The 17,830-nt window shown below is 42.1% G+C and overlaps 2 protein-coding genes across 2 annotated transcripts in view; both read left to right on the forward strand.

Annotated features, from left to right (window-relative positions):
- sema4ba (sema domain, immunoglobulin domain (Ig), transmembrane domain (TM) and short cytoplasmic domain, (semaphorin) 4Ba) overlaps window positions 1–2,209 on the forward strand; it is a 43,206-nt gene extending 40,997 nt beyond the window's left edge. The window contains exons 13-15 of the mRNA XM_076733337.1: window positions 97–254; window positions 362–453; window positions 669–2,209. Of these exons, the coding sequence (XP_076589452.1) occupies window positions 97–254; window positions 362–453; window positions 669–1,441 (1,023 nt within the window). The 3' untranslated portion in view covers window positions 1,442–2,209. The remainder of the gene's footprint in view (window positions 1–96; window positions 255–361; window positions 454–668) is intronic.
- A 2,404-nt stretch (window positions 2,210–4,613) lies between these two features.
- On the forward strand, window positions 4,614–17,705 carry rasef2 (RAS and EF-hand domain containing 2). Its single transcript, XM_076731997.1, has 17 exons — window positions 4,614–4,985; window positions 8,458–8,610; window positions 10,449–10,539; window positions 10,885–10,980; window positions 13,136–13,213; window positions 13,297–13,412; window positions 13,499–13,567; window positions 14,195–14,276; window positions 14,403–14,473; window positions 14,578–14,767; window positions 14,865–14,966; window positions 15,783–15,927; window positions 16,015–16,096; window positions 16,220–16,334; window positions 16,428–16,541; window positions 16,650–16,726; window positions 16,810–17,705. The coding sequence occupies exons 1-17, from the start codon at window positions 4,675–4,677 to the stop codon at window positions 16,910–16,912; spliced, it is 1,995 nt and encodes a 664-aa protein (XP_076588112.1). The 5' UTR covers window positions 4,614–4,674; the 3' UTR covers window positions 16,913–17,705.
- Window positions 17,706–17,830: the final 125 nt, after the last annotated feature.

The following is a 17,830-nucleotide window of genomic DNA, read 5'->3' on the forward strand; positions in this document are numbered from 1 at the left end:
GTCAGAGAAGGAAGATTCTGGATGAAATTAGTAACCCAGTATTTGTATTTGGGGCACTTCCTTCCTGTCCCCCGCTCTGTTGTCTCTCCTCCACAGGGTCAGCTTTATGTTTCCTCTTTCTCTGAACTGGTGGAGGTCCCAGTAGCTAACTGCACTAATTACCAGAGCTGCGGGGAGTGCATCCTCTCCAGAGATCCTTACTGTGCCTGGGACAGGAGGCAGTGTGTGGATATCAGACAGGCTTCGCCAAGCAAGTATGCATCCCTCTGCACACTCATCTGCAAACAGTTTCTATAATATGTGTGTGTATAAGATGGTAAGAGCATGCATTTGAAAATCTGATTCAATCTATGTGTTTCAGTGCCTGGCAGCAGGATGTAGATGAAGCAGACACATCAGCTATTTGCAACAAGACAGTGCCAAGCCCACGGTTTGCTAAACCTCCACCTACACGTAAGTTAACTCCTCTTCTCTGGACTGTCATAGATTTAGAGCACAGCACTCTGTGCTGGGTTTTTCCACGCTTTGCCTTTCTATTTGAGCCTTGATTACAAATACGTTCATTGTATCAAACCATTATTATTCTGAATTCTGCACTGGATAAGGTGGTGAAGGTTATTTCATGCAATATCTGACTCAATCTGTGTCTCTGCTCTGCCTTTCCACAGGAATGTCTTCATGCCAGGTGATCATTATCCCAGCCAACACATTCAAAGTACTGCCTTGCAAGCTCCGCTCTAATTTGGCTGAAAGGAGTTGGGAGTTCAGTGAAAGCGCAGGTCACTTCCATTACCCCAGCCCAGAGGGGGGGCTGGTAGTGGTAGCTCAAGCTGACAGGCAGGAAACCTATGAGTGCTGGTCAGTGGAGGAAGGCTTCAGACAGCTCCTGGCAAACTACTGTGTGAGGGGCGAAGCCAAGCAGGAGAGCACCACCCTGATAGGCCGTTCACGTACGTCACAGATCCCCCAGGAGGAGTTCATCATCCTGCCAGGAGAAGCCCGCTCACCGCAAATCAACACTAAGACCTACTGGAACGAGCTGATAGTGGTGTGTGCACTCCTGGCGTTTTCCCTCGTGGTCTTCTCTCTATTTGTGGTCTACAGGAACCGCGACCACATGAAGTCCATGCTCAAGGAGGGAGAGTGCCCCAACATGCCTCAGAAGAAGCCCAGAATAGTGGGGAAACCGGCTGAGAACTTGCCGCTAAACGGCAACACAGTCACAGCGTCAGCATCAGATCACAAGGGCTACCAGACCCTTAACGACAACTACATCTGCAGCACTCCACCACGCGAGTGCTCATCGCCCGACAACAGCAAGAGCTTCTCAGAGTCGGAGAAGAGGCCGCTGAACTTGAGAGAGAGCCACGTAGAGATTTCACCCACATGCCCACGGCCACGAGTCAGACTGGGCTCTGAGATTAAAGACTCTATAGTGTGAGGCCGGCTTCATGTTGTGTGGAGTGACTCATTTTAAACTGAAAAGAACGAGTGCACTCACTGAGAAAGACGAAAACTCTATAGGAAGGAAAGCTGAGAATCATCAGACTCTTCGTGGAGAGACATTTCATTACACAGATTTGCACTTTGTCTTTTGTTTTGTTTCGTCTTCTGTGGTCCATGTGCATTTCATGTCATTTTCCTGTCACGTCCCCCCTATTCAAGTGCATTTGAAGCACACTGAAGAAGTTCCAGTTTGCCTTCAGACTCTTGACGCTTTCACATACAGCTGACAGGAATGTAACAGGCGTAGAGGTAGTATCACAGCTATGATTCAGTGATTGAATTTCATAGCATCGCCACTCAGTCCGTCCATAAAATCTACTGGTAGTGCTTTGAAAGACAGCGTGCTATTCCAACATGTTCCCACCAACGTCTGACACAGTGTTTGCCATTTTACTTTCATTCTGTTATCTGGTTAAGAGCCTTCCATTCTCTGAGGCTATGCACTATGTACTGTTCTGTAGCAAAGTAAACACTCACACCAGAATATACACTAAGAATCCAGTGGCAGGCATGAAAAAAAGAAAAAAAAAAAATCCTGTCATGTACTTTTTAGATAGCCAGCGTGCATTCACAAAGGTATACTCATTGTTAAGGCTTAAACAGCAATTCAGAGAAGGGTTATGGTACAAGACTGACAAGCGAAAGAAAGGAGGAGTCACCTCAGTGAACATGTTGTAGAAACTCTTACCACCTCAGTCACTGCACACCAAAAAAAAAAAAAAAAAAAAAAAAAAAAACAACAGATGATATAATCACGAATGAACAAACATTATGCTTTTTTTAAGTATTGGTATTATTAGTCGATACAAATGTTCCTCTGTGGAAGCCTGACTCTTCGACAGGTTTTCTGCCACCAAATGTGAGAAAAGGGAAAAATCTCATTCCAGGTATTATCATGCTGTTCTTCATGAGATAGGCAGTCTATGCAAAGCAAATAATGTGAAGTGGGGTGAACACCAAGACAACCTCACCTTGAGACTGAGTAAGCACAAAGGTGTTGGCGCTGTTAATTACTTTAGGATCAGTGGCACTGCAGACACACCCACGAACACACGCACACTCGCTCTCATTACACTAACTCGAAGTATGCAAGAGATTTTAGCCATTTTGGTGGATTTCTGGGGAGGAGGGTTGGCCAAATGTTTCTTCTACAGAGTGGCATTTTTCATAATCATTCTTTAATGTTTTAGATATCTATCACTAATCTCAAAGGGAAATAATAATAAATATTGAAACACACCTATTCATATTCTGATTTAAATAACACACATCTGTATAGCCTCAACTTTGATATACATATTAACTGATGAGAGTCCATGAATGAACGAAAATATCCTCTGCTTGCTTAAATGGTTTTAAAGGCAACCATAAGGGCAATAATTTTCATTCTCACCCAGTAATAAATATTGTGGAATTGTGCATTTTTAATTATCCTAATTATCTATTAGCCATCTCCTTATTCAGAAATAATGAATTTTAAACCATACGATCCACCACATTTATGAGTCACATGTTGGAGTAACTTGAAAGCATTTTTCATGTCATACAATATTGTTTCAGTCTTACCTGAGTTTGGCTCTAGTGTTGCAATGCGGCCAGCAAAACTAAAAATTCACAAAAGTGCAGGAAGGTATACTGTTTGACTCAGAATGCATAGGATTTGCACATCATGTTGAAAAGCCTTAGTACAATGCAGGTTATGGATTTGGTTACAAATCCGCCTTTGGGAAAACGGATAATGCCTTCTGAAACAATAATCAAGAGATGTGCCTCTTGGGATAATAAACTAACCAGGTAGTAGCTGTAGAGTCAAATGGTACATCACTATGGGTGTGACAGGACTGGCCATGCTCAGAAACAGGTGAAATCATGGAGTACATGTGTCAGCATTGTACAGTATGTGCTCATGAGGTGTTTTTTTTTGTTTGTTTGTTTATTTTTTGTTGGCTTCAACCTCAGTCAGGGACTAAATTTTATTCTAAAACTGTAGCACATAAATAACCACTGGCTGATTTTAAAATATTGAATTATAGATGCGCAATAGTATTATGTCACATTTCTTGTAAATGGCACTGCAAAAATGACTCTGTGAATTTCAAAGACTGCCCGGCTGTAACCAATCACGCAGAATGAAAGATTCATGCTTTGACTGTTATTAAAAACACAAACGGCAGCTTTCGGTGAAGCGGCTGCCATCAGAACAATATGAAATTAGCTAAGTGCAGAACAAATATAAAGTGGCAGTGATTTAGTAAAATGTGTGCAGGTATTGATCACGCTTTCATTTGAATACAAGCCTAAACTAATGATGCCACAGTGAAAGTATCGTCGTCTGCGCTCTTAATGAACCACTATAGTCTGGCCTTCTATTTGTCACAGAACAAGTTGCTCAGACTCATGTCAACATGTATTGTAAGTAAAAATAAAAGAGTTTTTTATGTAAACTTGTTTTGTAAATTCAGCTGCCAATGTAAAAATATTGTGAATTGTATTTTTTTGTATTATACATCACTACTGTTTGTTTTTTCTTTTTTGTATTGTATATAAAAAGCACTTTATTTTAATTTTTCAAATAAAGATCAAATGGATAATTTTTTTATTAATGCCTCATGATGTTATTACGTCAAACCTTTCCTCTCATCGTGCTGTTTTGTGTATTTAAATGCAGATGGATGTAACTGATCGGCCACAATATTAAGATTTTGAGTGTTTTGAAAGCCTTTTTTTAACGTTTTAATCTCTAAGGGTGGAGTCAGAAACACTCTGCAAACAAAGAGGAGTGTCTCTGATAAAACTCTCACATGCACTCACACACCTTAAAGGCAAACAGAGACAAGCGCTTGCGTATGTGTATTATTTCTGCTCTGTTACAGCTCCCCTGAACGCATGGCTGACATCTGTAACTCAGGATGGAACCAAACAATTGCTGCAGCAGCAGGAAGTGACAGGTTGAAGGTAGGAAGCGGCTCATTGGGTTCATTAATTCGGATGATACCCGCCCACACGAAGATCTGGACCAATGAGGGGCTCTTAAATTCGCCGTGAGACCTTCACTGACACTTAAACTGAGTCTTTTTGTTTGGCTGGCATTCAGCCGCGGTCAGCTCGAGAGTGACAGTTTTAACTTCATATTTTTTATGGTTTGTTTGTGTTTTTATCCATTCGACTATGGACCGAACTAGCCTTCGGAGACTATTTTCTGCTTGTGATGTGAACAAGTCCGGTAAGATTGAGTATGAGGACTTCATCATTGTCTGTCAGGAGCTCAATGTCCCCGAAAGTGAGATTAAAACTCTGTTCGACAAGTTCGATGCGGACAAAGACGGATTCATCGACTACAGCAAGTTCTCCTCCAGGTTTCAGGAGGTCTCAGAGACTCTAGACCTGGCGTCTTTTGGCGCTGGGTCGTCCCAAAACCAAAGCTGTCCGTGGGAAGAGCTTGCAGGCGCGATAGATGCGGAGTCTGTTTTTCCTGAAAGGTAATTTAACATCCGGCTGTTCACTCTGTGTTAAACAGGATGTTTAAGGACACACACACACACACACACACACACACACACACACACACACACACGAGATCCAGACCCGGGATCTGACCCGGGACACACACACAGACACACACTAATGATGATAATATTAATAATACTAATAACAACAACCCGGGATGGGATCCGACCCGGGATCTGACCCGGGACACACACACACACACACACACACACACACACACACACACACACACACACACATACATACATTAATGGTAATAATAATAACAACAACCCGGGCTGGGATCCGACCCGGGATCTGACCCGGCCGGGACACACACACTAACAATTATAACAATAATTGCGGGCGCGATAGATGCGGAGTCTGTTCTCTCTGAAAGGTAATCTAACATCCGGCTGTTCACTCTGTGTTAAACAGGATGTTTTAGGACACACACACACACACACATGGGATCTGATAATATTAATAATAGTAATAACAACAACCCGGGATGGGATCCGACCCGGGATCCGACCCGGGATCTGACCCGGCCGGAACACACACACTAACAATAATAACAATAATAATAGTAATAATATCAACAACCCGGGACGGATCAGTACCCGGGATCCGACCTGGGACACATACACTAATGATAATAATAATGATAATAACAGCTGGGTCGGGTCAGCTTGCATTAAGGGCATGAATCAGTTTTTCAGCATCCGACCTGGTACCTACTTGGGTCCGACTCGGGTCTGACCCGGTACCTATCCGGGACCGACCCGGGTCCGACCCGGAACTTTCCCGGAACGTTCCCGGGTCGGTCCCGGCAAAGTCCCGGAACTTACCCGGGACCGACCCGGAACTTTCCCGGGACTTTCCCGGGTCGGTCCCGGAAATTTTCCGGAATTTTCCCGGGACTTTCCCGGGTCGGTCCCGGAAATGTTCCGGGAAATTTCCGGGTCGGTCCCGGGTAAGTTCCGGGACTTTGCCGGGACCGACCCGGAACTTTCCCGGGACCTACTCGGATCCGACCCGGGACCAGACCCTGGATCCGACCCGGGACACAATAATACTACTACTACTAATAATAATAATAATGATAATAATAATAATAATAATATAGGATCAGTCCCGGGATCTGACCCAGGACACACACACACACACTGATAAAGTGATGATAACAGTTACAGGAAGTCAGTGCAGTAAACAGTGCGTTAGAGCAGCGGTCCCGCACAGAAAGACTAAACAAAAAATATTTTATTGGTAATCAGAGTCTGGAAGAAGTTTTATTTTGAAAATCAGGTGCGTCCGTCTGTGCCTCTTTACACGTCAAACCGTTCGTCTCAGTCACGTGATACGGTAGTAAAAAAGTAAGCCCATAAGCTAGCAAAATGAGTAAAAAACAAACGTCTTTGGAGAGCTTCTTCGGAAAGGGGAAAAGGCCAAATGATGAAACAGAAGAAGAAGAGCCTATCTTCCAAGAAAAAGAAAGCTGCAAGAGACAGTATCAGCAGTCCCGTTTAAAATACGGGTTTATCGCTTCAGGTGATTCTCACGCACCAGGCCCGCTCTGCGTAATATGTGGCGATAGGCTCGCAAATGAGGCGATGAAGCCTTCTCGTTGATGAGAAACAAGCGCAGGGCTCCCACTAATTACAACGACTACATTCAGGGTAATGGTGAGTTGTATTGTCAATCATTTGTTTTTATACGTTTCTATGCCGGTCTGGTAAACTATTGCTTTACGTGAAGCCGGTCGGTTTCCCTAAAAAAGGTTGGGGACCGCTGGCCCATGTGGAACTTCAAGAGTAGCTAAATTAGCTAAACTAAGTCCACTTTTCTGGTGCTAAATTATATTCACGGCCACTTAATTGTTATAATTAACTTTCCACAATGGTCTGTGTTCATATATAAGACAAAAATGAAATGAAATCTCAAAAAAATGTAGTCAAGGTCCCCTTACTAGTCATTTTCTGTCACACTCCACTCAGTGGGTGGAATTAGCTCTATTGTCATGGATGGAGTCATGATGTTCCCCAGTTAACAGGTGGTTCTATATGTGCCATTGATGAAGATGGTGAGAAGCCAACGAAAGCAACTGCTGTTGAAATTAAATTTTTAATCAGCTGTAGTTATATATATTGTATGGACTATAATTGTAACAAAAACACCCCAGTATAATGTTAGATAATTCAACAGCACCTCAAACTGCAGCCTTTCAAATTGACTATAAAGTTCTGTCAACACTTCTCATTGTTATCCTAATGAAAGGAGGATTTGCTGCACGGCTGTTGCATTAGGTGTTCCCACTTGCTGGCAACTAAGTGTGCACATCCTCTACTGTATCTAAAGGGGACATTTCATTTATATAGTTGGCCATGATGGAGGAGAGAAAACTGAGGAAAAAAATCAGCCTCTGTAGGAACAATAATCACTATACAGTTAAACTCACTGTCATTCACCAGAGTTAAGGTTGGCATAAGATTACATTACATCTATTATCTCTGTATGGAAATATGATTAAAAAAAACACAGATTCATGTTGTTCTGTAAATCTGATCTAGATCTGTAAATTGAAAATTTGAGAGTGGACAGATTTGCTTAAGTCTTTAATCAGCATTGGGGCATTTTGTCTCCAGGTGTTTTAGCAGATCTTAATCACATGAAAATAAGAGACTGCACTGGCCACTCAATAATATGTATTTGCTATCTGGTTTTTCAGGTCATGTACTGAATATCCACAGTTATGTCATAAAATGAGCTTAATCCACATCTACCTGTTGCTGAGCCCAATGTTGTGATGCTGATGATGTTGTGTGGGATATAATACACAAGCTCAACAGCATTTATTTGGCAAAAAACCTGAAGTATATTATATAAGTACAACAGTCAGTGTACCACAGGGCATGTCTATCAAGTGCCTTTACATACGTCAGCAGCAGACATGCATACCAATGCTGCACACAGCAGAGGGGGGTTTCCTGTGACAACAAAGCCAGCTGAGCTTGTGTTGCAGTATGAAGTGTGGAGATAACCTTAAGTCTGGGTTAGTCATTACTTACTCTGATGGTGGGAGTAGATGAAGACTTTTGCTTTGGTTCTTGCAGCCAACAACAGACAAATTGGTGTCATTTGCTTGTAATGTTGCATTCTATATCCTTGTGTTACTGGAGTTGGCGTTGTAGCGAGGAAAGTGGTAGTTAGTGGATGTAACTCCAGTTCTATGAGTACGTGCATAGCCCTCTACCTGCATGTTATCACAGCCATAGTAAAGAACACTTTTAATATGCTAAAACATTCGTCATGGTAATGACGGTATTGCAAAATCCACGTTGTTGCAGAATGTGATCCCTATGCTAACAGTATTTGATGCTAGAAAGATAGATTCTTAGTGGAGTATGACATTGCGAAAACAGTACTGTTCATTGCTAGTGCTAATTATTTACTCTTCTCTCACAGTCTCAGGGAGCAGCTGGCTGATCTTTACCAGGCCATTCACTCCTCTGCAAACATAACTCTGCTGCAGCAGTATGAGGAAATCATCCACAGTCTGATCAGTCAAAGCCAGGACAACAGACTAGAGTGTGAACAGCTGGAGACCAGTTTAAAGCGGTAAAGACAAATGTCAACGTTTTCCTGTGTGAGGTCGGTATAGTTCAAAGCATCTGACCTGTGAGATAGAAAGACACAGAGTGATTATGAAAAAATGAGCCATTATTTAAACAATAACTCGCATCACATAGTGTTAATGATGATGGACACTCAAATGTGACTGTAGTGTGTGTATGAGTAGTGATATTCTGTAATAGCATTCAAGAAAAGCTTTTATTGATGCAAAATTTAAAAGTCAAAATTTTCCTCCCTGTAACCATTTAGACTGTAGAGGGGTTTTGACTATAGAGCAGTGGTGAACTGCTGCCCTCTTGTGCCTGTAAAGCACAGAGACGGTGGATAAACCCAGGCACCGACTTGTTTTGCTGTGGTTGGGATGTTTCTGGGCTGCAACCTTTAGGCAGTGGGTGTGCAGCCCCTCAGTCAATAACTGTGCAGGTGAGGTAGGAAACTTGATTAAAAAAAAAAAAAAAAGATAGCAACCAGGTGCATCTAAGAGGAGGCTAAACTGTTGAAAAACAGTAACTGACAATTCCACAGTTTATCTTTTAAAGATACATTGCTTGATTTTAACCTACTAGACTGGAGGGTAGAAAAACCTCCAAACAGCTAACACAACTGACATTTTCACCTTATGTATATATGTATAAATATGTTAGCTAACAATTGCCTACTTGCACATCCAGCAGGTACAAAAGCAACAGTTGCATTCATTTGGAGCCATTTTTGTGGCCACCAGAAAATGTGAATCCAATGATCACTCGTCTTGTTTCCATTTTGTTCTGCACAAACCCCTGAGAACAATGTATAGTTTTCTTTACCAGCTAAATGACAAGTTTGTCTGCCATCTGGTGCTGGATAGGTAGCATCTAGTGGGTTTATAAAAGCTTTTCTTCCCCTCAAACAACTGATCATGGACGTTGATGAGAGCAGCTCAGACTTATAACAGGCAGTAATAGTTTCCAGGTTTGGCACCATGACTTACTTGATTGAAGTTATTTTGCTGCTATTAAATGGACCCCTGAGGTCACCCCTGTGTAGCTGGCAGCAGAGAAAAGATGCCTGACTATATTGTCAGTTTAAGACTTTTCACAGTGTTTGCTGATACTCAAGCTGAGCAATGGTTGTAGATACTGTAGGTTGTATTTTAAAGGCTTACAGAAGATGTGAATTCAGTCTTGTAATGGTTTCCTTTAAATCTGTGCAGTGATCCCTCACATAATACCTTGAACCTGAGGATTGAATTTCAGTTCTATACATGAGGAAGGATTGCGTGTCAAAGCTTTTTTTTGTTTTCTAGAGTGTGAATTCTTTCTTTGGTTCAGTAACTGCATGTTTTGAGAAAGGTGACATTCCTCACTCAAGGAAGTAGGAAGAACTTAAAGGTAGTAAGAACAAAGCGAAGGTGCTGCCCTGCCTTGTTCTTTTAATCTTACTACAAACTGGATATGCCCATCTGTTGTACCTACTATTTCTGCTATCTGTTGAAATACATTAACCTTTGAAATCCTGACATAAAATGTATGCTAAACTAAACCAAATCGTGAGGTTTCATTGAGAAAGCTCACTGAGCTCACTGACACAGTTTAGTACACCTGTGGAATCTGCTTTTCAACGGCTGAGGTCCCTCCCTCGCCTCTGGTTGGTTCGCTTGTTGTCTGACGAGGGCAGAGCAGTCACAACTGCAGCGCATTTGAAGTCAGTCAGGTAGAACTGAAGTATGGACAGAAGGTGATTGTTATTTTTATCACTCCTGTTGTATTAATCTCCCAGACTACCATTGGAGGATCTGCTTTGATTCAGCAGCACAAACTTGAACGTACTTTTTGTTCAAACAGCGCTGAGGACATGAACAACAGCCAGCTGACTGAACTGGAGGAGGATATACAGCAGCAACTAGCCAGGACAGAGGAGAGGGTGAGACACGAGGTAAGTGGGACACCTGCAGTATTTATAGTTGCTCTAATTTACTTTGTTTCTAGAAATTCCAACTTACATGTAGGAAACCAAATTAACTGGCTGTTGTATAAGCAGCGGCATTTAATCAATAGACAGCACAGAGAGAAGTGGACTTAGAGAATGTATTTTATTCCCCAGTAAACTGAAACTTTCTACACATACTAGTTCTTGTGAGCTACCTGCATATTTGTGGTGCAGTGCACAGCAGCAGGTTACATGTCTCCTTACAAAGAGCCTCTGTAAAGTCAGATGAAAGCTCCTCTTCAAGGCCTGAGCCAGTCTGCACCTCTAACTGCTTTGGTTTCATGTTTGTAGGAGCGAAAAAAAATGGAGGCAATTTTGGCGACCATGCAGAGGGAGCATGAGGATAAAGTCACAGACCTGCACGCCACTGTAGACAGACTGTTGAAGGTAGGTTTTTCCCAAACACCACACATTTACTTTGTTCTGTGGTAATGGTTATATGAGGATGGAATTAAGTTTTCTTACTGTACATCATGAAAAGGAGAGACGAAAGCCACTGGACCTGAAAGACAACACAGAAGCTCCTGCATATACAGCTCAGGCTTCACAGAGGAAGCCCTTTCCCAAGTCCTTACATTTATTAAGGTGACCTTTCAAGGAGCACAATCAAAGACCTAATATCTTGTGTCCATATACAGTATATCTACAATGTGTCAAGATCCAGCTGAGAAAGAAGACCGTCACACTCAAAGCAACAGAATGCATCTTAAATGTGTCTCCAGTCTCCCCTTGTGATCACAAGGCTACCCAACGTCCAGCCAGTATGAGAGAGGGGGTCGGATTGACTTCTCATTCAGTATAAAGAAATGCTGCTAGGATACAGTTAATGCGAGGACAGGCATAGACTGTAATGTTTCTTTGTTTGCTAACGTTTTACAATCGTTTTTTTTTGGCCTCAAGCCATGCTACGTCCCATAATCTAATCTTACAATCCATTCGCATCGTGTTCCTGTTCTGCCTGCTTTTCCACCACAGCACACAAATAAATGTCTCTTATCAAAATCTGGACTGCACCATAGCAGTACTTGATAATCTGTTAAAGAGCACCAAAGTTCAGTGAGAGCAGCATCTAGACATGTCGGCAGTCAGTGTGGTCAGTTTTCATTTTCTTTGTTATTGCTTTTGTGTCTTTGAGACTTGATGTTAAACACTTGTACCAAGTAATAGTACCAAATAATCATTGTCTCATACGAACCTGTGTATCAAAACTTTCTTGAAGATAAATATGTACATAGTTATTGTCCTTTCTAAGCAGCTATAAATTACTCAGCCTATTTTTACAGCATCTGAACATCAGACAAAGGAGCTTTACTATTAAATGTCTGTTGAAGCAGTTACATTAAAGCTCTTAAGATTAGATCTTTACACTTGTGCATTAGGAGATTACAGCAGAGGAACAAAGCCTCTGCCTGTACCTGCAGTGGCTAAGCTGTAGGCTAACGTGCACCTCCTCAAAAAAATCTACTTTTGCATTAGGGCTTAAGTGGCTACGTAGACAGCATGTCAAACACAAGAGCTGTGATTGGCATCTTGACGATTGCTGATAGAGACCAACATCCAGCAAGTTAAAGAAAGGCTAAGTGATATTCTCCCTCTTAGTAAACCTGCTCACAGAAGTAATGCTTTATATCACAAAGTGAATTAAAGGATGTAAACATAATAACTTAAGCTATTGATTGCATGCCAGTAATCTTCTATTCATTAGCAAGATGAAGCAAAGCTTCCCATTATCTCTCCACATCACAGAGTAAATAAACCTAAGAACTGTGGGGTAGATAATTAGAGCATCGTATGGCCTGATAATGGCAGACTTATCTGCAGTAGGCGATACGAGGATGGATGCCACCCCCTGTGTTAGCAAAACGACCAAAATGCTTCCCCCTAGTTATCCTGCCGTCCCCTCTCTCCATCCCCGAGCAGCGGAGAGAGTGCAGGGGCAGACGTTTTGTTTAGCTGAATATGTTAGTCTAATCTACCTGACTCATTGATCCTTTATCTGGTCAAGGTTTGTGCAAGTTAGAATCTATGTCCTTGACCGTGGCTCTGAAATATCAGTAGCCTAACTGTGCTGTGTATTGATAAATCCACAGCGCTGTCCGTGGTGCTGAAGTAGCAGATGGATTTATTATTATTATTATTCTTTCAGTCCCACTCCTCTCTCAGTTTCATCTTGGATCTATAATATTCTCTAAACTATATACTATATACTCAAATCTATAGTTATTGTTGCCTATATACTCTGTAGAATAGTGTCACCTTTGTGGTCAAAGTGACAACAAATAGTATATAACAAATAAACATATAGTCACAGAAGAGCGAGAGGACCAGAGGACCATAGAGACACACTGCCTGGAGGATCATATTTCTATGATCATTCAGTAGGTCTGTGTTGCTGAAAATACACCCCCAGATCAACCACTACTGTGACGAAATATTTTAGACGGGACATGACTAAAGATGTGGTTTTTATGACAGGTGTGTGGTTTAGGGTTATGTGCTCCCATTGGGTTAAAAAACGCTTGTGTAAATGTCTTTTCTTAAGAGCCGAGAGGACTCTGAAGTCAACCAGTCAAAGGAGGAGGTGGTCAGACTGAACCGACGAATCAGTGACCTCTCACAGGTAAGTCATTTTGGAAGTGATGTTTTTTCAACCGAACAAGTCACTTGTATGTTGTTCCAGTGATTCACTAACTCTCCTCACAGGAAAACGAGCAGCTGCGGACATCTCTGCTGCAAGCCCAGACAGACATCAGCATCCTGCACTCAGAGCTGGACAAGCTGAAGAACATGTACGCAGACCAGAAAGCTCAACACGAACGGTGAGGCTCCGTCTTCAAGCTCACGTCTGTTGACACAAAACACGATCCAGCATCCAGTCCAACATGTGGCTTCTGTGTCTTCACAGAGAAACAGATGATTTGAAGAGGATGGTCGAGGAATACCAGGCATATTCCAGTCAGATTCAGGTTCTCCTGTAAGTCTTTCTCTTGATGATGCTGTCTACTCTGTTTAGTAAGAGAGTAAACTACTTCAGAAACTACGAAAAATTCAAATTACTATTATTTATTTCATAGGTATGGTTCACCAAAATAACAAAAATCCTGCTGACCTTTAGACGTATCTATTCCGGCAGGTAGTTTTGGTTTTAATTGCTCACCACGAAAATGCAATAAATGTGAATTGAATTTTGTTTGCTTTTTATAAAAAAATGAATGTCAATTAGTAAAGCAAAGTTGTAATAATCCAAAATGTGTCGCATATCGTTAGCAAATATTGTACATTAATAAAGACTTAAATTTGTTAAATAATGCTGATAAAAGCTAAACAGAAGCTAAGTAGCCTTTACATTTGAGATAGTTGTATTTTTTGGTCATTTGTGTGGACCAACCTTTAAGGTAGACTGTGTGAGGTACATGGTAAAGCAACAAAGGTATAAATTAGATTTTTGAATACTTTCATGGTCACTTTTAGTGTAAATATCTTGTGACTCTGCATTATCCAGTCTGCAAAATGCCATACACGTGGTTAAGTTAAACCTCATCCAATGCTGCCTCTGAATCGTCAATATAACTGTCTTGCATTCCCTTGAACACACCATTAGGGACACAAACAAAAAGCTGTATGACAGTAACGACGGGCTGCGCTCTGCATTGGCCAGTGAGGCGGTTGCAGCTAAAAGGAGGGTGAGTGTTTGCTGATGACATATTTCCTCATACCCACTGGCTACTGCATCCACTGACAGTAAATTGTTTTCACTAGTTCAAGTGTAAAACAAGTTTCCACCCTGACATTCCTAATCTGTTCAACAGCTGTCTCCCCAGAATGAAATCCCAGCCCGAAGGATGAAACCCCTCCGGCAGAGCACACTCAACCACGACAGGTATATAAAGTCATGACACACCTCTGTGAATCTCCGGATTGATCTCGGCGAATGAAATTGTCACAGCTTAAAGCTGAGGGTTGTGTATTGGTGCTTTGGTGCAGCCTGGAGCAGAGTTCCAGCAAAACGACCTACTCTCATGTGGCCACCTGGGCTGATAAGTACCTGGACAGTGGAGTCTCCCTGCCGATGGACACAGCTGAGAGTGCAGGCAGCGATTACGACAGCGACGACAGCAGGAGCTCAGCGGAAACTGTGCACCACAGTTACTCGTATGTCCCGTCTGATGTGGAGGTCAGAACACACAACAATAGGTCAGGTCAGGTCAGATGATGCAACGTGCTGCTGAGCTGTGAGGACTGGAAATGAGTGTTTTCTCTGTCTGTTACAGATATCTGAAGTGAAGTCTGAAGTTACAGTGTCAGTGGCTCCTAGCAGGGCAAGCTCCTTTGCATCATCCCTACGAAGACGTTTGTCTGCGTTTTCCACGAAGGTAAAACATCTCGCTTAAAACACACGTGGTTCAAAATGTTGAAATTTTCTGTAGACGTGTAGCTCCAGGGGTGGCAGTGTTGGTCAGTGGATTCTAAACTTTTTGGGCTGTGACCCCTCAAAACAAAGCAATTTCCACTTTTGACCTCTCGTCAGTCAGTTGAGACGAGTTTAAAGAGTGATCTATTTATTGTTCTAGTTGACAAGCCCCAAACAAGTCAAATTTGTTATGTAAAGAAAGGCAAAGATGAGTTGTTATTAACAGGCGGCTCAGATGTTTGTAGCAGCCGCTAGTGGGGACCCTGGCCCCAGACTGGCTTGTGATTCATCCATTATGTAGACTAATAACATTCCAATCAGCCTTTGTGTTTAGTGCTAATGAGCAAATGCTACCATGCTAACCTGCTAAAGTAAGCTGGTCAGCATGGTGAGCATTAAACTTGCTAAACAGCAGCATTGACAACGTGAGCATGTTAGCATTTAGCTCACTTCAATGTTTTAACAGCTTTTAAATGACTGTATTTCATCTGAAAAGCAAATTATTTTTCAAACATGTTTTTCCTGGGGCTTTTAACTAAATTAATTTGGCACAAAAAATTTCAACTCAGGGTCCACTTACTAGGTTTTTGGAGCTTTCAACCACATCCTGTAGTTTTTAAGGGCAGTTGGAATGGGTCATGTGAATACAGGTGGTTGTATAATGGAAAAGACTGAGTTTCCAAAAAAACAAGGACCTTGAGTTTAGGCAAACTAAACATTCACTCTCAACTAAAGAAATACTTAAAGCTTACTGACTTTTTTTGTCCCATTTTTGAAGCCTTTAGAAGTAGACATAGTGGAAAGTGAGGAACCTGCTCCGATGTACCGTCTGGTTTTAGCTGGAGACGCAGGAGCTGGAAAGTCCAGCTTCCTGCTGAGACTTACGCTCAACGAGTTCAGAGGAGACATTCAGACAACACTGGGTGGGTGCCACAGCAAACACATCACATTTAATCAAACGCTGACGCATTCTTGATGTCAGACTCTTAAATCTGCTTCTTGGTTCTCAGGGGTCGATTTCCAAATGAAGAAGATGCTTGTGGATGGAGAGAAGACGAGCCTGCAGATATGGGACACAGCTGGGCAAGAGAGGTAGTGCACGGAAGCAGCAACAGCAAAAATATAGTGTTATCAATTAAAATTGTTCTTTTCATAGCGAGTCAAGAGTGGAAATACACTAGACTAAACACAGAGTTGTATGTCTTTGTACTGTAGGTTTCGTAGTATTGCCAGGTCCTACTTCCGTAAAGCTCACGGAGTCCTGCTCCTCTATGATGTTACCTCAGAAAGCAGCTTCCTTAACATCAGAGCGTGGGTGGATCAGATTCAGGTGACTGTGGAAACGCTGATCGACGCGTTGAATGAATGACAAAAAATGATGCTTCCAAAAAGCAGGAACATAATGTCCTTTGTTTCCATCCAGGACTCAGCGGAGGAGAAAATCCCCATGTGTGTTATTGGAAACAAGGTGGACCTCCGAGAGCAGCTTCCAGAGAGAAGCTGTGTGAGCAGTTTGCACGGAGAGAAGCTGGCCAAGGTGTGCAAGTCATTCCACCTGATGGCAAAGTGTTTATACAGACGCCCGGCTTTGCCAGGTGTCCAAATAAACTGACTGCAGTCAGGTATGTTGATGCTTTGCTTGCAGGCATACGGCGCCTTGTTCTGCGAAACGAGTGCCAAAGAGGGAACCAACATCGTCGAGGCTGTGCTTCATCTAGCCAGGTAGGAGGCTGGAGAGCTTGAGCTGAGAGTATGTTTCCTCCACAAACCATGGCAACACTTGGACTTGTTTTCCCTTCCCACAGAGAAGTAAAGAAAAACGTCACACTGAGGCGGCAGTCAGACTCTCAGGTCAGACTGAGTCCATCCAACCCGAAGAAGACGCTTAACGCCTGCTGTGGATTGTAGATGGCTGATACGAGTAGATACGACGGAGCAATGAAGAACACCACGTTTTTTATTTTGTCATGAAGAACATAATTTTTCCCGCAAGAACATTTTCTTAAATGTTTTAACTTTTTAGATATTGAACTGAAGTCTTAAATATATATTTTTGTAACTGATCAAAATGAAGATTTGTATTAATGGAAAACATGCACAAATGTAACTGCACATAACGTAATCATGCTTATTCTTTTCTTAGGATTTGTAATTTTATGAAGTAAATAAATAAGGAACATTGATGCCTCAGTTGAGATTCAAAGGTATACTATGCAGGAATTGCCCTTATTGTTTGTAAGCAAACAGGTTTCGGCTCTGTGTCTGCCATTTTTGTAGCTTCCTCTCGGATGCGTGCTGCTTATGGTCTGGCGCCTGGTCGCTACCTGTTTATAAAGTCCCAAAGTCACCTGTGTGCTGTTATTGACCCGCTGCCTGAAGGTTGTAGCCCAGAAACATCCTGAACACAGCAAACCAAAGTACAGGCAGAGGGCAGGATCTCTGCTGGTAAATCTACTGCCACACGCTTCGTAAGTGCTGAGTGAGAGGGATTACTTTTGTAAGAGTCCATACATTGTTTTTTGTTTTTTCCTGCACAGTATACCTTTTTAACTTTTCGCTCGTGTTGCCAGACAGAAAAATATGGAGTCTTCTTAAATGCACTTTTTTCCCTTTCAGACCGAACGTCTGTGACAGAGCTGCTTGGTTCTTGAAAGAAATTCAAGAGCAAAAAAAACAAAGTACATTTTTGGAAACATTTTTTATTAAGCATCACATCGCAAGCATTGCTCATGGAGGCAATATTACATTTCAACACCTTCAATTATTGGAGCACTGAACAAATATCTCTCAGAATCGTGACGTTGAAAGCGTTATCGTTTACTAACA

The sequence above is a fragment of the Chaetodon auriga genome, chromosome 6 (genome assembly GCF_051107435.1).
Source record: "Chaetodon auriga isolate fChaAug3 chromosome 6, fChaAug3.hap1, whole genome shotgun sequence".
In the NCBI taxonomy this organism is placed as follows: Eukaryota; Metazoa; Chordata; class Actinopteri; order Chaetodontiformes; family Chaetodontidae; genus Chaetodon; species Chaetodon auriga.